This window comes from Melospiza georgiana, chromosome 8, assembly GCF_028018845.1.
Source record: "Melospiza georgiana isolate bMelGeo1 chromosome 8, bMelGeo1.pri, whole genome shotgun sequence".
Taxonomy (NCBI): domain Eukaryota; kingdom Metazoa; phylum Chordata; class Aves; order Passeriformes; family Passerellidae; genus Melospiza; species Melospiza georgiana.
The window spans coordinates 36,926,979-36,947,912 of record NC_080437.1 but is presented as its reverse complement, the minus strand read 5'-3'; the positions used below and the strand labels follow the sequence as shown (position 1 = coordinate 36,947,912).

The following is a 20,934-nucleotide window of genomic DNA, read 5'->3' as shown; positions in this document are numbered from 1 at the left end:
AAAAGCAGAGCACAATTACAACAGATCCCAGTTCTTGTACTAAACCCACTGCTTGGGCCACTGCTGTTTCTGGAATTAAATATGTCTGAGGAACAATGAACTGAGGCAGAGAAAATTAATATTGTAATGCAAAGTCATTGTAAAAGCCATTGTCACTATTCATTACCAACCCTTGTCATACATAATTCTTCCAAAATTCTCATATTTACCAACAAGAGCAGGGACTGGATCTATGTGTACCCAACAGGGAATAAACACACATTTACACATGACAAGACCAAGCTCAGCATGAAGAGCCATGGGGAGAAGAGATGCAGTGCTCATCCCATGCACCATCCCCACTTTGTGCAGCCAGGTGATGATTTTGGGAAGCATTTGTTGAGATGTTGGCCATTCCATCCATCTTCTGTGGCTTTCTCCAAAATATCAAAGTACTGGAACTGTGCTTTGCATTCCATCCCAAGCTTCGGTGTGCCCACAGGTACAGCAGGAGAAGGGCCTGGCTGTGTGGGACCCTGGGCCAGAGCCAGGGCAGCTGCTGGGCAGGGGGACTCTGGAGAGCTTCAGCCTCAGGCACTCTGGGACAGGGCAGTGCTGCCCTGCAGGGACTGAACCAGGGAATCCTGGCGTGCTCTGGGTGGGAAGGGACCCCAAATCCCCCCCAGTGCCACCCCAGCCATGGCAGGGACACCTCCCACTGTCCCAGGGTGCTCCAGCCCCACTGTCCAGCCTGGCCCTGGGCACTGCCAGGGATCCAGGGGCAGCCACAGCTGCTCTGGGCACCTGTGCCAGGGCTGCCCACCCTCAGGTATTTACAGTTCTGGTACTCCAGGCTGTGCCATAGTCCTGGGGATGGCACTTTGCTGCTATCCAGCCTGTCCAGAGGAGAGCTGGGGCAGCCCTGGTGCCAGCCTGGCTCCAGAGGGAGAGCTGGGGCAGCCCTGGTGCAGAGCTGTGGGAACAGTGGGACCCTCCTGCAGCCCCAGTGCTGGGGTGGGGGTCCCAGGAGGGCCCTGGAGGTGCTGAGGGCTCTGTGAGACCTTGAGGGGCTCAGCTCTCCTTGGCCCCTCCAGCCCTGGGGCTCTGCTGACAGGGGAGAGCACAGGTGGAGACCCACAGGACCACGTGTGTGCCCTCCACGTGCATAACTGTGCAGTCATTCACTGCCACCGGCTGAAGGAGAAGCACTCACACCTTTCTGCTTATTTGCTTCTCCTTTTCATGCTGTTGTTTTGGTTTCTTGTTTAATATCCTGGTTAGTATCAAGGGCTAATGGGTTATTGGGCAAAGTCAAAGCACTCAGCTGTTGAAATGCCAAAGCAAAGCAAGTGCAGAGCAAGCAAACCAAGAAACCGTGTGTGAGCAGAGATCAGAAAGCCCCAAACACCAACACAACTCTGAGTAACAGGGATCTGGGAGCAGTGTGGTGACACGAGCCCTGCGAACCTGCAAACTTCACTCCTCAGTGGCAGCAAAACCTCGGAATGGCAGCAAATGCTTTGCTTGCAGCCCAGACCAGAGGCAGGACAGGCTGTGCAGCACCAAAGCAGGCAGCTCTGCTCACTCCACACGAGGACAGGTGTTCCCCAAAGCATGCACAATTTATTAAAGGAACATACACTTACGGCGTTATCCCCTAAAATGTCCAACTTTTTCATCAGCTCTGCCACTACAATGTCCTGGCAAGAGAGAGATGGAGAGGCAGGAGTCAGCACGGGGCACCTGGCTTCGCCAGGAGGGGACAGGAAAGGAGCATCCCTTACTGTTACACCTTCAGCCTCGCAGTACACCTGCAGGGGGCTCTTCCCCTCCGTGAAGGGGCCGTGGTGGAAGGTGATGGCCGGGGACCGCCGCTCCCTCTCCTGAAAGGACAGGAGTCCTGCGTTAGCCCTGCTGTGCCACACCACAGCACCGCCAATGGTCGGGCTTGGCAGGGCCCCTGAAGCTCATCCCACCACCCTCCTGCCACGACAGCCTGCCAACCACACCGGTGCTGTTTGTGGAGTTTGTGCTGTTTGTGGTTCCCCTCTTTGAGCAGACCCTGCTCAGAGTGCCCCTCTGCACTGCCCCACACCCGCAGGGCTGGGGCTCACCTCCAGCTCCAGGATCCTGAACTCCAGCAGCTCGTTCTGGTCCTTGGCGTCCTGCACGTCGTGCTTGAGCCGTGCCTCCTCTGCCTCCATCTGCCTGATCTGCCAAAGCACAGGGCACCTGAGCCGGGGGGCAGGAACACCCAGGGCACCTGAGCCAGGGGGCAGGAACACCCAGGGCACCTGAGCCAGGGGGCAGGAACACCCAGCACAGGGCACCTGAGCCAGGGGGCAGGAACACCCAGCACAGGGCACCTGAGCCAGGGGCATGGCTGAGACAGCCCTGGGCACTGCCTGAGCCAGGTGGGCAGGAACACCCAGCACAGGGCACCTGAGCCAGGGGCATGGCTGAGACAGCCCTGGGCACTGCCTGAGCCAAGTGGGCAGGAACACCCAGGGCACCTGGGCCAGGTGGGCAGGCACAGCCAGCCCGGGGCACCTGTCCTGAGCCGGGGGGCAGGCACACCCAGCCCAGGTGGGCAGGCACAGCCAGCCCAGGTGGGCAGGCACACCCAGCCCAGGGCAGGGCTGAGCCACCCCGGGCCAGGGGCACACAGGGCCAGCCCCAGGGCCACTGTCCCCATGCACAGGACACACACGGGCAATGCCAGAGCCCCGCTTCTCCAGCAGCTTTATGAGGAGCTCCTCTAAACATGAGTTATTGCCAGCAGGGCAGTGCCATGCAGATTGGAACACTGCCCCTTCTGCATCCCTCAGGACACAAATGCTATTGGAATAATGGAAATAGAAACGTTAAATACCTTTTCTACCAGCTCCTGATTCCTTCTGTACAACGCCTGCTTCTCCTCAATCCACTTCATGTCCTTGGGGAGGAATGAACAGCACTGCAGGTGAGGCTGCAGCATTTGCAACAGCAAGGTGCAAGTATTTCATGAATGCAGAGGGACACAACAGTGAGAGCTGTGAAACTGTAAGCCCACTACTTCCTAAAATAACTCCCTAAGCTAAATGCACTTTTAACAGCTCTGTAGTTCACAAATGGAATAAAAAATTCCAGTGATTAAAAACCTCTTTCAGAAAAAAATCTGGTTTGCATTAAAAGGGATATTCCCAACTATGTGTTTACTACCACATTTCTATTTTGCTAAATACAAATTACATATTTCTGCAGATCAGGCAAACTAAATTTTATCTGAAAGGTAATCTCTTAGTCTGAGGAATATATAAAACCCACAAACCCAGAACATCATTTATCAGCAAGAACAACACGAAGAGGTTAAGCTGGGAAGGCAATGATGGAATTATTTAATATTTAATTGTTCTCAAAACCATTTTCTGTTTACTGCTGTTGTTGTTTTGGTTTTTTTTCTTTGTTTGGTTGTTGGTTTTTTATCAGCAGAAGTGGTGCACAATCTGTAACCAGCCTGGGAACCCTTCTGGTGCCCCAGCAGAGAGGTGGGGAAGGGCTGGAGCCAGCATTACCTGTCCCTGCTCAGCCAGAGCCTTCTCCAGGTCTTCTATCTGAGCCTGGGACCGGTGAATTTCTGCTTGGAGCTGCTCACGCGTCTGTGGCATTAGAGAGAGAAACAAAAAAAACCCCAAAATTGATAAAGAATAATTTAAAAAGAAATTTTAAAATAATCAAACTTTCTCCAAAAGACCAACCCTAATGCAGTTACAGAAAATATTTAAAACCCCAAAGACTTTTAACAAATTATTTTGAAAGTTCCCTGGCAGAAGAAATTTGCAGCTGAGCACAGAGTATCAAATAATCAAATGTAATCAAATCAAGTCTGGGAGATAGGATTACTGATTTTGAGATTTATCTCAAGATTAACAAAATGGCGAAGTAGAGCTGGCCCTCACAGCTGCTCATGGCAGGCTGCAGCCAGAGCCTCCCTTTCTCCAGGAAAACAAAAGAAAATTACTATGGCACAATTCTGGGCACACCTGGCTCCCTTAAATCTGGGGCATGTTAAACACTCAGAGCAGAGCCCACATTACAAATGGGCAAATTTCATTGACCTTTGTGCCTTTGGTGCCTTATCTATAACTTATCTATGATTTAGCGCCATATCTATTTCATACCCATCTCTCATTTTTTACTGTATTTGTAGCTTCCTGCTTATTTAAGTAGACACCACATTCCTGCACATGTTTTCTGGAGGACAAATGTAATTATTGCTAGTTGCTGTATTTGTTACATACTTTCACAGAGCATTTATTTCCTTGAGCCATTTCTCTGCTATTTATCTGGTTATTTACACTGAAAGTGATTTTGTTTGCATGACCTGCACTGGCGCCTCCTTTGGCCACTGTGAAAAGACTAAACTCCAGAATCCAGTCACTCTCACAGCGGGGCATGCCTGGGCTCACTGGGAATTCCCTTCCAGGTGCAATCCCTGGTGTTTCAGAGCAGATGTTCATTCTGGGAATGTCAGTTTTCATGCATTACACCTTGACCCACTCCCAGTGTTCCTGGATAACACCTCCACAGGAACAAATTAGGGCTCTGCAGGCACATTTCTCCTGTTAAACAGCAAGTTTGCCCCTTTCCTGACTGCACCCACCCTTGCAGGCTGGGCATGACCCATCCAGCCAGCCCTTCAGGGAGTCAGGGAATGGTTTGGGATGGAGGGACCCCAAATCCTCCCCAGTGCCACCCCTGCATGGCAGGGACACCTCCCACTGTCCCAGGTGCTCCAGCCCCAGTGTCCAGCCTGGCCTTGGGCACTGCCAGGGATCCAGGGGCAGCCACAGCTGCTCTGGGCTCCTGTGCCAGGGCTGCCCACCCTGCTCCCAACAAAAGCAGCACCTCAGGCCAGCTGTCCAGAGCCACAGGAACGCTGTCCAGAGGCACACAGGCAGAGTGGCACAGGGCACTTTGCAATTTAATTAACAGAAAAATCTCAGCTATAAGCCTTCTAAACATTTCATGAGGAGTCATGTAATCTCTCAGAGCCCAGAAGGAATTAAAGACCACGCATTACATATTTAAGGCTATCTGTCCTAGTTCTTTCTAGAAAAAGAGCTTACTTTCAAGGATTTCCCATGAAAAGCCCTCCCTGGCTTTCCCTTGAGCAGAGCAGAGGTGAGAAGCCCGAGCTGCAGCAGGGCTGGATGCTCAGCAGCCCTCCCAGGGGGCTGGCAGCACTCAGAGTGCCCGGAGCCCTCAGGTGAGCTGGAGAGCAGCCTGAGCCCGGCCAGGTGAGTCCCCCAGCTGCCCTGCCCGCTCCACAGCCCCATTCCCACGGCACGCAGGCCCTGCAGACCTTGACTTCCCGCTCGGCATCCAGGGTGCCCCCGACCTGCTCCTGCAGCAGGGCGTAGGCGCGCTGCAGCGCCTGGTACTCCATGGTCAGCTGCCGGAACCGCAGCTCCGTCTCCTCCTTGGCCATGCCCTGCCAGCACACAGAAGGGGGGGGTTAGCTCTGCTCTCCCTTAAAACTGACACAGTTGTCCCTTGTGAAACGCAATTTGGAACCGTGGTACAAAATATCTTGGTTAAGTGTGTTTTGCGGAGATAATCAGAACTCCACAATTTATGAAAGTTGTAAAGCCGGGATGTTTATTACAGCACCGGACACATGTGGAGATTTCTCTCCTTAAAAGACATGCGTACCTCTGGGAACTTCAGGTCCCTTTTTATCCCCCTCTCAGATACATATGCATACAATTCCACAATAGGTTCATACATATTCATTTTTACCAATTTCAGGTGACATTTGCCGCTAGTTCTTCTTTATCAGGAAGAATTCCTAGGTCAGGCTGGCTGGCTGTCACAGCAGTCTCTGTCTCTCTCTATCACTCTCTGTCTCCCCCCTTATCTCTGTCCTTCACTGGGGCAGTTTCTCTGAGCCTAGGCCTTGCAGTCAGGCTACATAGCCATGTTTGCTAACCACAGACTCAACTCAAAAATGTACATTTCACCTAAATCAAAATGGATTTCTACCCTGGAAAATTTCCACTCTGCCTCAAGGGCCCTCAAGCTGCTTCCCCTCTGTCCCCTGCACATCCCTTGCATGCTCTTACCTCCAGGAAGTGCAATACAGAAATAAAAAGATAATCCCTGCCTTGGAAAGATAAAAGCTTGCCTTCCATATAGCACACTAATGACTGCACCACCCTTTCCTACTGGAACAGGGAAAATCATCACATTAAAGGTGAAAATGCAGCTTTCTTTAACAACAAAAGGTTTCAATTTGGAAAGGAAACCAAGCCTGACAGACTCACTCAATTATTAAAACATGAATCCAGAGTTAATAGTTGTAGAAGTGGTGACAGCCAACATGAAAGGAGCCCTTCATCTTCTTCACCCTGCTTACAATATCCAGTATGGAGTGCTTTCATGTCTGACCGGAATATTTCACTCAACATGAAATGGAATTACATTGCTGGGTGCATGCATCAATTCCACAGGCTGAACGGGGGAAGATGTCAATACAGGAATGGAAAATAAACAGGCTCGTGCATACACAAATACATTCAGATTTCCTGCAGGGCAGCCTGGTACCCATCAGGTATTGCTCATGATGGAGTGAGGAATTCTGCAGGCTGAATTACACACCTGCAGCCAGCACACTGTGAAAAGGCTGCACACCATCAGGGGCAATTCTTGTTTATTACAAGAGTCATGTTGAGCCCAGAGCTGTGTGACGGGCCAGTGATCTGACACACACTGGGGACTGCATTTGTGGGGAAGCCCCGGCAAATCCAAGGAGCAATCCCTTTAATTTGTGTGACATTGTGTGCTGTGCTCTCAGAGCCTCCGGAACCCAGCCAGGAAGCAGCCCTTCCCTGGAGCCCAGAGCTTCAGGGGAGCATTCACTCCCTCTCCCTCCACCAACACAGACCTCACTGAGCCTGGCTGGCCCAAACTGCACCTGCCAAAATCTGCAGCCAGGCTCAGAGTGAACACACCTCCCAGGGCCAGTCCAATTTCTCAGTGTTTTAGACCTGACAACCTGCCATAAATTCAATATTCTTAGGATAATGAGATTTCCAGCTTGGAAGTTATGAAGTTACTGAAGACCTGATGCAGTCTCATTCCGGATTTAGAGATACTGACCACCATGCACAGTACCAAATTTAACAGAAGTGCTTCATTTTGTGGTCTGAGGTGACAGAGTGATAGAACAGCTACGAGAGAGCAGCAATGATGGACAGAAGTGATGGAACAGAGCAGGGATTTCATTAAACACCAGCGCCAAGCAAGGCAGGAGGAGTTTTTGAGGAGCACCTCTTCCAGGTCGTCCTCGGGCGTGCAGGGGGTCTGGTCGGTCCGGTCCGTTTGGTAGGAGATGGAGGAACCATCAGACTCCAGGGACGCCTCCTCATCATAGCCATAGAACGTCTCCACCACTGGCTTCTGACAGAGAGCAGGGTCAGGGAGTGCCCTGGCAGCCAGACAGACTGCCCCTGCACCCGGACAGACTGCCAGGGATCCAGGGGCAGCCACAGCTGCTCTGGGCACCCTGTGCCAGGGCTGCCCACCCTGCCAGGGAACAATTCCCAATTCCCAGTATCCCACCCAGCCCTGCCAGGGAACAATTCCCAATTCCCAGTATCCCATACATCCCTGCCAGGGAACAATTCCCAATTCCCAATATCCCACCCAGCCCTGCCAGGGAACAATTCCCAATTCCCAATATCCCATCCATCCCTGCCAGGGAACAATTCCCAATTCCCAGTATCCCATACATCCCAGCCCCTGGCACTGGGAGCCATTCCCTTGTGCTGTCCCTCCAGCCCCACCCAGCTTTCAGACAGAATGTGCCTCCCTGGAACGCCTGGATGTGCTATTCAGGATGACAGGAGTTATCTCCCATCGACCTCAATTAGTTATTCATAGGTTCATTAGCTCCAGCCTCACTCTAATTGTTCATCTGTGGATCACAGCACACTGGCAGCCCTGACATTAAACCTTCCTCTGACATTTTAGTGTTAATATTTACATTAACACCCTGCCAAGCCCTCATTAACCAACATCTCCTTTTCCCTGAGCTCTAACCATTGCTTCCCCAACCAGCAATTTCCGCATGTTACTAAAGTTCATCATGAATTATTTACTGCGTACACATGTTTTCAGGCAGCACCATTAGAAGATCATTTGGAGATGTGTTAATTCATAAAATTTGTCTGCTGTTAAGACAACCACATCCCACCAGAGTCCCATACAGTGAATGCAGAGCATGAAAAGGCTCAGAATGCTCGATGCAAACAGGTCCCCTTGAATATCCCAATGCAGTCTGTCCATGTCCTTGAGCTACATCACCCAAACTGAGGTTCAGGACCCATTTGCAGACCCTTGAGGAGAGCACTGCCATGGCCCTGGGGTGCTCTGAGCACCCTGTCCATCAGCATGTCACCGTGGAAGGGTTTGTTTTTTACCTTAGGAATTCTTGTCATTTTTTTCCTTTGCTTCCTGAACCGTAGCAGCTTATCACGTTCCTGCAGGAGTCAGAGACACTGTTAGCTGTTTGCAGAGAGCAATTACTGAAATTACCCATGGCAGTACAAGGGGACACTGGGGAAACAACAGACAGGATGTCCCTGCTGGCCACTGTCCCACACCATCACCAGGCCTGGGTTATGTACTCCAACCTCGTTCAGCTTTGCCACAGACAAGTGGAAATTGCTCTTTCTGTCCATGGAAATCAAGCTAAAATAAAGCTGGTGATAAGCTCTATGCTGAGAGTTTGGGTGTCCCTGTGGAGCTGCTCCCTGGGTGACCATGGCCCTGCAGCCCTGTGCCTGTGGTGCCTCTGGAAGGGACACACACCCGACACGCTGCACACACTGCAGGGCCCCTTGGAACTGTGCACTGCCAGGCTCAGCTCCTTCCCTCGGGATCTGCAGGCTCCCTCTGCCTCTGGAGCAAGGTTTGAGCCCTTACTGCTGCCAACAATTTTCCAATCGGAGGAAATAACAGAATAATCAAATTCCAGGTTGGAGGGACCTTAAATGTCACCTCCTTTCACCCCAGCCATGGCAGGGACCCCTCCCACTGTCCCAGGTGCTCCAGCCCCAGTGTCCAGCCTGGCCCTGGGCACTGCCAGGGATCCAGGGGCAGCCACAGCTGCTCTGGGCACCTGTGCCAGGGCTGCCCACCCTGCCAGGGAAGGATTTCTTCCTCTTTGTGGTATTGGGTTGATTTTTTACAGTACTCAGCAAAAAGTCTCTGTTCTTGCAAAGCCCAGGAGTGGAGAGAGGGAAGCTCCACAGGGGAACCCTCGGCTGCTCCATTTCCCTGGGCACAGGGATGAGGTGACCTTGGGGACAGTGACACGGCTGCTGCTCAGCCTGGTGGCCACTCCCAGGCAGGGACAATCGAACTCTCGCTGCCTGGCAATGGGAACAGCACATCCCATCAATACCCATCAGTGGGGAGCCCCAAACATTTCCGTTTGGAACCCCAAACATCCCTGCCCAGCACAGCACAGGGATGGGGTGAGGGCAGGGCTGAGCACACCCTGCTGTGGGTCACACAAAGCCAGGGGCAGCCAGAGTGAAACAATGCCATTCCAAGGGGACAGAGCTGCCCTGGAGATGGGGACACTTGCCCTTGGCCACCTTGGCAGGTGGTGGGATTAAAGCTTTCCTCCCCACCATCACTGTGCTTTTCTCTGGTGAACAACTGCTGATAAAAAATCTGCTCTGAGGAAACTCCTGGGTCAGCTCACTGCTGAACACAGATGGAAAGGAGAATAAATATTATTGTACCCTGCCTGCTTTCCATGAACAGCAATTTAAAGCATATGTAGATGAGGAGGAAGCTAATGTCACTCTTACCATGACACTCTTCACATAGCCAGCAGTCTCCAGGGTCTAATGAAAGAGAATGAAATAATATCAGTAACTGGACAGGCTTAAAAAGAAAGGGAAGAAACAAAAGTTATTTTCAAGAGGAGTATCATGACTTTGGTGTTTTCTGTTTCCAAGGACACAGAGCACATTAAGAAGGAAGCAACCCCCCAGCCCAGGGTTGCAGACCCCTCCCTGTACACAGGAATCTTCAGCCCTAGTGGTGTGTCCAGCTGAAGGAGCTCGGACAGTTTCCCTCCCAGACCTGGCCACCAGCACATGCAAGGACATGGTTCTGTCAGGCCAGGCCAGTGCAGACTGGAAGGGTTTTCCCAAACACCACACCACAGATAATTTCTATTACTACTAAGCACAGAAATGCCTGCCAGGTTCCCCTGCTGCCCCCTGTGCCCACCAACTCCCAGAACCTCAGGCACCCCTTCCTTGGGTTTCCTGTGCTCTGCCCTTGGGCACTCTCACATGAGAGCAGCACCTTCCATCTTACCTTGGAGAGCTCATCAATGATGTTCTGCTGCTCAATGACTTGTAGTCTCAGGAAATCCACTTCCCTTTCTTCCTGGCTGTGGTCGAGGTCATTTAGGGAGCTTGGTCTCCTTATTGCTCCACTTCTTTGCCTCTAGAACCCAAAAGCCACAGGGCAGAGGAGGAAATGATCAGGAGGCTTTGCCAGGGACTTGTCTGGCCCTGCCCTTTACAGCAAGTAGAAAACATCTCTCTAATGGTTGCCCTGGCAGCTCTCCTGCTCCCTTTCTGCTGAGCCTCACATCCAGCTCCAAACGTGCCAGAGGGTGCTGCCCCTGCAGCTGGAAAGGGGCAGGGTCACAGGGGCAGATTCCCAGGGACTGTGAGGTGATTCTGGCAGGAAAGGCGAAGGTGAGCCATCGAGTGCCAGGTGAGTTTGGGCTGGAAGGGACGTGGCCAGAATGGAAGAGCTTCCCATGGAACCTGCGAGGGTGGGCCAGCGCCTGACTCCCCCAGCCCCACCACGCCCCAGCTTCTCCCAGGGGCACAGGCACTCACCATGGCGATGTTTTCCTGCGTCACAAATTTCAGTTTGTTTTCCATTCGACGTAAGGCGTGTGACAACTCCTCATTCTTCCTACTGAGGCGTTTGTTTTTGTCCAAAATGGGCTTATACTGACTTTCTGCTTCTCTGAGACGTTTCAGCTGAAAGATAAAGAGAAAAATAACACCTCTGGAGCTTTTTCATCAAATATATTAACTACTTTCTGTAACTGTCACGCTAGAAGTATTTTCTCCTGATGCAAAGCAGAATTGATCAAAAACTCTCGGGATTTTTCGTTGGGAAGAGAGCATTCTCACACGAGAAGATATTGTTGTAGGGAGCCCCCAATGTGTGAATAAAATGCTTTGACTCTAATGATTCTAGAAAGCTGAACAAATGCTTTATTAAGCCTTATTATATTACACCAATACTATATATTAAAACTGTACTGAAAAGCTACTAAAGAAAAACTCGTGACTGTCTCCAGACAGTCACAACACAGCTTTGACCTAATTGGCTAATCAATCTAAACAACCATCACCAGAGTCCAATTAACGAATCACTTTTGGTAAACAATCTCCGCAACACATTCCACATGTGTCAAACAACAGGAGCAGCAAGTAGAGATAAGAGTTATTTTCTCTGAGGTTTCTCTCTGCCTTTCCCTCGGAGAAATCCTTGGGAAAGTTGTGCCTGCTGCTCTCTGTGAAGAGAGCTGTGGCTACAATGAGATATTCTGCCTGTGTAGCAAACATTCAATGTGGGGAATGTACTTGTTTTTAAAAAGAAATACATATAATTCCAGCTAATGACATCTTAAAAATGCATTGCTGCACAAGCCAAGAGGGGAGTGACACAGCCCAGCCCGGGCAGCGAGCTGAGCCGGGGGCAGCAGGAGGCAGCCCCTCGTTTCCAGGCAGCACAGGAGCAAACCCAGGGCGTTCCTGGGGCAGGGCACACGTCCCTGGCCCTGCTGCACTCACCAGCTCGTTCCTCTCCTCCGACAGCAGCGCGTTCCTGTCCTCCAGCTTGCGGATGATCCCGCTCAGCTCCGCGATTTTCAGCTGGAAGCGCCGCGCGTCCTTTTCATCCAACTGCTGTTCCTAAAACAAAGATCAACTGCAAATAACTGCTCGTAAGTGCGCACGCAAGAGCACGTTGGCAAAGCTCAAACTTTTCCTAATCCCGAATCCAAACACTTCAAAACGTTATTGCGCAGAGTGTAACCCATGGAACCCAAGTGACCATGGAAAGCTGCAGGGTGAGACCGACGGAAAGTCAGGAGTGGAAATGTAACAAAGAATGCAAATGCAGAGGCGTGTATATGCATATGTATGTGGATATGCATATGCAAATTCAAGGTCACAAATGTGACAATACAAATGTGCAAACACAAAGTTTACAAATGGTAAACTTGGAAACAACAGAAAATATCAAAACTGAAGGCCGTGTTCCAATGGTGCCACTGTTGAACTGAGAGCTTCAGACATATTGCCCACTCTGAGGACTTGGTCATAAGAAACTGGTATTAAAATTACTGAATGGGGAAAATCCACGCAATTGTGCATTGAATAAGCTCTTCTTCCAGAAAGCTGTGGCCCTTATGGGGTCCTGAAGGGTCACTCGTAAGGCTACAGGTGTAGCACTTTATTGAGTGAAAATGCTTCAATCAAATTAGAAATTAATAGAGATGTAGGTAGATGTGTCCTCGTTCAGAATCAGAGGAGTTACAGCTACTGACAAACGTGACAGACTTTTCCCCTTCTCTAAGACTTGTTCTGGTCTTTGGCAGAAGTTGAGTACAACTAGAGAGAGGCAAATTAGTGCCCACAAAAAAGTGCTGGTGGCACTTTTGGGAGTTCTAGGGTTCCTCATTCAACAGGTGCAGGAGAGGCTTGGCCCAAAGAATAAAACAGATTGGTTTGCTCAGGTATAAGTTTTACACTTGTACTGAGACAATCGAGGCTGTCGCAAAAGAAATCTTGATGAGGATCAGCAATGAGGACGACCTGCACACGTCAGAGGCACGAGGGCAGTTACCCGAGGGCTCTTCTGGGCAAAGGGGGCCCCAGCAGGAGGGGCCAGAGTTACACTGCAAAAGCCACTTTGAGGGGTGATTCCAATCCAATGCTCTGGCCGTTGCAGAGGACAAACAGCAGAGGACAGGCTAGGAGGTGTTTGGCTCACTTTGTGTCCTGCTGGCAGTGGCACTGCTGCCCTGCAGTGCCTCCATCCCCTCTGGAACTGGCCTCGTACATCTGCTCCCCAAGCCCCAGCGCCTCCGAGAGCTCGCACACAAACAGCACTTGGTGAGAAATGCATTTGCATCGTTTGTTGGCACAGTCGTGTCAAACTGTCAAACTAAGGCGGGTGGCTGAGCATGGCACAGTGAGGAAAAGGAGAGAAAGGACAGAGCAATTCCACCCTGCTGACAAAACCAAACCAAACCAAACCGACCGGGAAACAAAAGGACAGAAAGCAAATGCTCTCCCATGGCGAGGACAGATTGGAAATCTCAAGGGTTTGGGCACACAAAAGCCAGAGCACGAGCAGGTGCCTCGGGAGCCCTGCACAGCCATGGGACAGCTCTTGCTCCAGGGTGCACTCATCAAGATTCTGCCGCTCGTTTAGGTGAAACCACGTGGAAGTGCTTACGGGGCTTCCCGAATGATCTGAAGCGTCTCCTGCACCACTTGCATAAGGAAGTTCCCGCTTGGGGCTGCTCAGATGCCGGTCAGACTCTTTGAGCTGGGACAGTTGTTCATCTAAAGCCTCCTTTTGGAGCTGCAGTCTCTGAGCATGCCCGGCTCGCACCCCTAACTCTCTCTCCAGCACGAAGACTGCTCTGTCCTTAAACTTAATCTCCTCCATCTACAAGGAGAACAGAACACAGTCACACAGGGCTCGGCGGCACCCGAGCACCCCAGGGTGGCACGGTGGCAGTGAGCACTGGGCACAGCACACTGCCCTGCTACCCATAGTGACAATGAGCACCCCAGGGTGGCACAGCACTGCTGCCCCGCCACCACAGGGACAGGGATACAGCACTGCCCCTCTCCAGGGCCACCCAGCAGGAAACCCCTCCTTCAGCAGGCAGCTGGCAGTGAAATATTGGGAAACAGCCTGAAATCCTATCAGAATATCTTAACAAAATTAAACATTCTCATCACACTTGGATTGCTTCACTCAAACACTTTAAAGATTCTGCAGCATTTTGCTTAGATGTCACCTCTGGAAAATGTGGATTAATAATTTTTAAAGAAAAATATTGAAACCTCTCTATCCTTTAAATTTTGAAAATTCCTAGAAGAAATATGAGTTTTAAAATTTTTTTTAATCAAAAGTCTCCCTTGTGAGCAATTCCTTTTCCATGAGAGGATTTTTTACACATAATAAACATTATGCAAAATCACAAAGTGCTAAAATGACAAATGCCCAGTGACCTCTAACGCTCTCCTTCCCTGTTTGCGTGTGCCAAGGGGCTGTGCACATCCCATGGGATCAGCCAGGATCCCAACCCTGGGGTCTGGCCGGAGTTCACCAGGGCAGCTGGGTCCTGCCAGTGAAGGAATCACTGATCCCAGCCCAGCTGATCCCAGCCCAGTGAGGGAATCCCTGATCCCAGCTCACCTGATCCCAGCCCAGTGAGGGAATCCCTGATCCCAGCCCAGTGAAGGAATCCCTGATCCCAGCCCAGTGAAGGGAATCCCTGATCCCAGTCCAGTGAGGGAAATCCCTGATCCCGGCCCAGTGAAGGAATCCCTGATCCCAGCCCAGTGAAGGAAATCCCTGATCCCGGGTCCAGTGAAGGAATCCCTGATCCCAGACCAGTGAGGGAAATCCCTGATCCCGGCCCAGTGAGGGAATCCCTGATCCTGGCCCAGTGAGGGAATCCCTGATCCCGGCTCAGTGAGGGAAATCCCTGATCCTGGCCCAGTGAGGGAATCCCTGATCCTGGCTCAGTGAGGGAAATCTCTGATCCTGGCCCAGCTGGGTAGGAGGGCTGCCCACTCTGGACCCCCCCAGTCACAGCCCGACTGGCAGGGGTTCCACAGAAAGGCAGCAATCACACCCATCCCCATCCCTCAGGCTTTTTCAGACTCCAGAAACACAAGATTTTTGCCATCAGTTTTTGAGATTTCAGACATCTAATTTCAAATAAGAACATTTTGCCTTGCATGAGCTGTGATAATAATTTTATCCCTGCTTTGTCTATAAACCTGGAAAAAAATGACACAGGGATCAACAGTCACTGCAAGGACTTTGCTTGCAGTAATTGCCAATGTAGCTCACCCAGGGCAGGTGCTGGCAGGTCAGACAGGTACCAGGAAAGCAAAATGGAGCAAATGAAAGGGATTTTGGGGGCCATTGACTCACAACCCTTTCAACAATGTCAGTGAAGGCTGCATCTGCTGACTTTGAATGAAACAAAAACAGAGGTGCTCCAGAGCACCTGAGGTCTTTCTGCTAAATGCCTCATGAGGAGAAATCTACATGGATGCACAGGTGAAAAGATAACACATCATCGAATGATTATTTGTTTAAAATAAGCAGCATATTGGGTAGTCGATTCTTATTCATATAGAAACAAAGACATATTACAACAAAGGCAACACATGAAATTGGGAGGAACAAAGAGATGAGAAAACACAAAACATTTCACAGCATTTCACTAATGCCTTGTTTTCCAGAAAAAAAGAAATCCCTAAACATAACCTTCATAGACCACAAGCAAACCTCAGCATTGACATCTTCCCTCACCTGAGCGAATCCCCATACGTGACACACGCCCAAGTTTGTGCCTGCAGCCCCTGACAGACAGAGACAGCACGGATGGGAGGGGAAGGTGTGCCTCAGCACGGGGGGAGAGGAAGGAAAGGCAGGGCAAGGGGTGCCCAGAACTCACTGGCAGTGCTGCGGGTCCGTGGGCACGCTGCCCTTGGGCAGGGCCAGCCTGGCCTCATGCTGGGCTCTGCTGGTGCTGTGCTGGGCTCTGCTGGGCTGTGCTGGTGCTGGACCAGGCTCTGGCTCCTGCCCCTGCTCCCACCCTGGTGCTCCGAGCGGGGAAGGGGCGGCAGCGCAGGAGCACCCACCCACCCACACACCCACCCAGCACCTGCAGGCGCCCGCTGCGCTCGGAGCTGCAGGAATAGTGATGAATATTTATGTGTCTGCTGCTGGAGGCAGCCCCGGCACAGCTGGTGCCAATTACAGAGCAGCAGCACCGTGCTCAGGGAGCTGCGCTGCTGCTCCCGCAGCTCCAGGCTTTGAGCCATGGCTCTGTTATTGAAGTTGTTATTGCCATCCTGTTCCGACCCAGGCTGAGGGTCCTGGCTGGGGCATCTGTCCCTGCCATCTTCCTGGGGCCCTGCAAGCTGACTGGTGCTGTCAAAAATGGCCTTCGCAGGGGATTTCATCTCCCTGCACCACTGCTGAGGCTGAGAGCCAGGGCCAGCTGAGCCAGGCACAGAGAGCGGCAGCCACAGGGCCAGCACAGCACTGGGGCCAGAGCAGCCTGGGCACACCCAAAACCCACCAGAAATACCCAGAAACCCCCAGAACCACCCAGCTGCCTTCCTGTGCTGCCTGCAGAGCTGGGAGCTGTCAGCCCTGCTCCATGGGAACAGGTCATTTCATTGGTGCAGTGAGCCAATCTGATTCCTTCAAGCAGGAACTTTATAAAGTTTGATTTTCAAAGGCAGTTTAGATAACACCCTGTTAAACCACTCTGTTCCCTGTAACTAAGACCACATTTATTTAACAGCTTCTACATTAAAGGCCATTAGTGGGGACTTCCCACGTGATGCAGCAAGTTTATTTAGGATGTGCATTAGCTCCCCATTCACTGTGCTGGGTGAAATCAATGCACCAGTGAGGCATGGCTGGAGGAGAATTTACTTACCCTGCAGGATATTTGAACAGCATCAATAGAGCAGTTGGTTGTAAATTATTTTCAATATCCTCTTCATAAAAATAAAATATTCTATTGAAAAGCCTTAACAGCCCAAAGTCTGAGAGAAGAGGAGGCTCAATAAAGGCAGGGGACACTGCAGGGCTGGCATGCCAGTCCCTGCCAGGCCCTGTGGGGCTCAGGGCTCAGGTGATGCTGTGCACATCCCCAGGGCAGGGGTCCCGCGGGGGTCTCTGCAGCCTGGTCACACTGCCAGCCCTTCATCTGGGGCCAGGCTGGGCATTTTGAATTTATTTGGGGTTTGGGTAACAGCTGATGACTTAGAAGAGGCCTGGATGGGTCTGTGCCGGGACACTGAGGCTGTGAAGCAGCATGGCAGACACAGAACGATGGTGACACCACACAGAGACTGAGACAAGACCCAAACACACATCCTGAGGGCATGGCTGTGTCCCCAGGGGCAAGGAGCACCCTCAGGGCTCAGGTGTGGGTCACACACCTCCCTCCCTCCCTCCTTCCCACGGGGATTTCCCCCTTTCCCAAGCACCAGCACCCCTCCATCCTCCCCAGCCAGGTCCCACAGCAGAAATCCCCAAAGCCACAGGGGTGACGCTGCTGCCCTTGAGAGTGGAGCTGCTGCAGCTGAGGGTGAGGCACTGGGTTAGAGAGGGCAGGCTGAGCAGCCACACACAGATGGTCCCCGAGGGCCAGGTGAGCAGGGCCAGGTGAGCAGGGCCAGGTGAGCAGGGCCAGGTGAGATCCAGCCACCGGCTCAGGTGGGAGCCACACAGGAGCAGAGCCAGCCCTGTCCTGGGGAAAACCACCATGGTGGCATGGAGAGAACTCCTCCCATGGTGGGCATGGAGAGAACTGCCCCTGCACGCCCTGCTGCGTGGACAGCACCCAGGGGTGCAGAAAAGGAGCATTTGGGGTTGTGTGAGCCTCGCTATGGGATGTTCATGGGAACCAGCAAAGGCAGGGAAAGGGAGGGACCAAGGTGGATCAGGAGGGAAGGCTTGGTGAGGAAATAGAGGCATAACCCAAGACACATTGCCGTTGTAGCATTTCCCTGCCCAGCCAGGAGCCTGAGGGCTCTTCCTGCTAACCTTTAATGTGAACACATCCACGGGCTCTCACACGGATAAAGAAGTTTCTCACAAAACATCCTAACACTTTTAAAAACCACTTTGCCCTTTGCTAGTAAATGCAAACAGACCTGGAGCAAGCCCAGAGCCCCCACAGCCGCCCAGAGAGGCCAGCTATGATCATTCCCCCAGCAGCATGAGGAAAGGAGCAGGGAGCAGCACGTACCAGCCTGCGGATCTCGCGCTCGCACTCCCTCTTGATGCGCGTGATCTCCTCCTGGTGCAGGTGGTACACGCTCCGGATCTCTGCTGCCTTCATCTTGTCAGCCTGGATCACCATGGTCAGGGCCTCCTCCACCTGCTTCTTGGCGCCCTTCAGCTCGGAGATCTCCTGCTGCATTTTGATTTTCTCCACCTCGAAGCCCTTCTTGGCCTCCTCCTTGGCCTCGCTCAGCAGCACGGTCTTCACCTTGTCGGGGGCCCCGTCGCGCACGGCGTTCAGCAGGGTCTGCAGCCTCTGGATCTCGTTGTCCTTGATTTTGATCACTCTGAGCAGCTCGGCTTCGTGCTGCCTCAGGAGAGTTTCTCGGACAGCCTGGAGCTCTTTCATTTTGTCTTCGTGGAGTTTGACTTTGAGCTCTGTGACCACCACTGTGCTTTTATGCTGCTCGTGCTCCTTGATCTGCTTCACTTCCTGATTTTTCTCCCTTTCCAACTTGCTGACCTATAGGGAAAATCAAAAAAGTATAGTATTTTCAATCAACCAAACATGATATCATGATGTTATTTAAAAATGGTACAGATGACTTTACAGTATTACACCTCAGTGCTGGTATGTCTGTGCCTACAAACTGGTGGTAGCAAAGACCTTCCTTTCACTGCAGGTTCATGTTTAATACACATTCAGGAATCAGACAGTACCTTCTGAGCCAGTCTGACTCCTTACTTTATTCTGCAGAAGCTCTCACAGCACATTACTCCCAAAATAAGGGAAAAACCAGATGCCCAGGCCATCACTCTGGCAGGCAGGCCAAACCTGCCCATGCACAGGCAGGGCACAAAAATCTCTGTGCAAGCTCCTGTGAAGCCCCAAACAGCTGCATTTTACCAGATGGCTTTTTTAAGTGATGCATTATTCAGCAGAAATAACTGACTGTACCTGACCACACAAGGCTCAAGTGATGTTTCAATTTAAAACCATGCCATAAACTCTAGAGAGGCCATGGCCAGAAGTGGCTGTGAAGGACAGGTGTCGGTTTCTCGGCTGTTTAGGTGGCCTGGAAAGGCCCAGAGTGACCTTGGGCAGCCCGGCGCTTCAAAGGACGAGGAGAGACTTCTGATCTTGTTTCGGTCTCAGTGTTTATTAATTGTTTATCTAAAAGATTTTCTTTCAGCCCAACAGAGGTCTGCACAGCAGCCAGCCATGAGCACACTGAGAGCCCCCGGGGCGGTCACTTATCTTTATACCTAAAGTTACGTGTACAATATTTATGATTTTTCCCCAATACCTTCTACCCTTATTAACCGGTGCACTTTTAGTAAAGACCAATCCCAAAGTGCCACCATCACCACAGAAGATGGAGGCCAAGAAGAAGAAGAAGAAGGACAGGACACGCCCCAATTCCTCCATCTTACTTCTCTAGACCCCCCTGTACAGAAATCCTAAATCCTGTGTATTATACTCTAACTAACTTATCCCTTCACCATTCACCCCAGTGAAATCCTCCCAGTCCTCATACAGATGTTATCTCCTGTGTAGGATCAAAGTCCAGCCACCAGACACTTCTGGCAACATTCCAGGACTCCCGAGCCCCCCAAGGGTGGTCTTGGTCGTTCTGCACCCTCATCCTGAGGTGCTGAGATCCCACAGACAGGGAGAAGGAAAACAAAGTCCTCAGCCTTAAAGCTGCAAATGCTGTGGCACAGCAAAAGGATCAATAGGTGTTCTACTTATTTATATCTGTGTGTCAGGTTCATGGTCTAAAATGCCTAATAGTGATGCAAATTCATGGAAAATTTCAAATTATCATTTTGTTCCTGCACGGTAACACATTTCTATTCTGGAACTGAAACCCCCAAAGTCTATCAGTGGAAACTGATTTGGAGAACTGGGGAAAAGCAAATGAACGTTCCATGCTCTTGCTGAGAAGTGATCTGAGGGCAGCAGCTGGAAGCTCTTGGAGCTGAGGCTCCAGCCCCATTGCTGTCCCTCTCCCAAAGGCTGAGGGAGAAGCTGTGCCTGCCTGGAATCTGGGAATTAGCACAGGGGGCACAGCTGAGGGTTAGTACTGCACATCTGGGTGAGCACTGGGTCTGGAGGAGCTTGAGTGCAAACCCCAAATGAAATGAGTGTAAAAGGGAAAGAGAAGTGTCGCAGACATCTTTTTATGAAAATCTTTTCTTTGGGGTTTTTTCTTCCTGGGAAGCTGCGAGGCCTCAGGAACAAAATGAAAACAATGGTTATCTGCTGCTGTGGGATGCAACAGGTGCATCTGGGATTGGTCTCATGGGGTTGTTTCTAATTAATGGCCAACCACAGCTGGCTGGGACAGAGAGTCTGAGACAACTGCCTTTGTTATCATTCTTTGCTATTCTATTCTATTCTTAGCCAGCCTTCTGATGAAATCCTTTTCTTCTATTCTTTTAGTATAGTTTTAATGTAATATATATCATAAAATAATAAACCAGCCTTGTGAAACATGGAGTCAGATCCTCCTCCCTTCCTCAGAGCCCTGTGACCACTGTCACAGAGAAGAACCAGCAGGGAGGATCCCGGCACCCCTGGCCCCTCTGGACACACAGAATGCACTCACAGGGAGGGGAGCTGCCCACCTTGCTCTTCTCCTGCTGGAGCTCGATCTGGATGTCGGTGAGCTTGGCCCGCAGCTCCTCGTTGGCAGCCTGCAGGGCAGCCAGGGCGTCGGGCTTGTCCCCCCTGGCGCGGCTGCTGGAGCCCCTCTTGGCCATGCTGAGGGGGCCCTCGCTGCTGCTCGCTGCTCACATCTTCTGGGGCCTGCAGGAGGGACAGCGGTCACTGCCAGCCAGGGACACAGCGCC

At 51.4% G+C, this 20,934-nt stretch overlaps 1 protein-coding gene across 21 annotated transcripts in view; it reads right to left on the bottom strand.

Annotated features, from left to right (window-relative positions):
* The window catches only part of JAKMIP3 (Janus kinase and microtubule interacting protein 3), a 48,976-nt gene that overhangs the window by 5,310 nt on the left and 22,732 nt on the right, over positions 1 to 20,934 (bottom strand). For 5 of the 21 annotated variants that reach the window (XM_058028704.1, XM_058028715.1, XM_058028723.1 and 2 more), the window contains 15 exons: positions 20,710 to 20,890; positions 18,104 to 18,601; positions 13,537 to 13,752; positions 11,865 to 11,984; positions 10,896 to 11,042; positions 10,360 to 10,491; positions 9,843 to 9,878; positions 8,442 to 8,501; positions 7,291 to 7,419; positions 5,324 to 5,452; positions 3,534 to 3,617; positions 2,852 to 2,914; positions 2,094 to 2,192; positions 1,764 to 1,862; positions 1,620 to 1,679 (listed from right to left, as the gene is read on the bottom strand). In XM_058028704.1, coding sequence (XP_057884687.1) covers positions 1,620 to 1,679; positions 1,764 to 1,862; positions 2,094 to 2,192; positions 2,852 to 2,914; positions 3,534 to 3,617; positions 5,324 to 5,452; positions 7,291 to 7,419; positions 8,442 to 8,501; positions 9,843 to 9,878; positions 10,360 to 10,491; positions 10,896 to 11,042; positions 11,865 to 11,984; positions 13,537 to 13,752; positions 18,104 to 18,601; positions 20,710 to 20,844 — 2,007 coding nt within the window. In that variant the 5' untranslated portion in view covers positions 20,845 to 20,890. The remainder of the gene's footprint in view (positions 1 to 1,619; positions 1,680 to 1,763; positions 1,863 to 2,093; positions 2,193 to 2,851; positions 2,915 to 3,533; positions 3,618 to 5,323; positions 5,453 to 7,290; positions 7,420 to 8,441; positions 8,502 to 9,842; positions 9,879 to 10,359; positions 10,492 to 10,895; positions 11,043 to 11,864; positions 11,985 to 13,536; positions 13,753 to 18,103; positions 18,602 to 20,709; positions 20,891 to 20,934) is intronic. The other 16 variants (XM_058028709.1, XM_058028716.1, XM_058028718.1 and 13 more) reach the window with 14 other exon arrangements.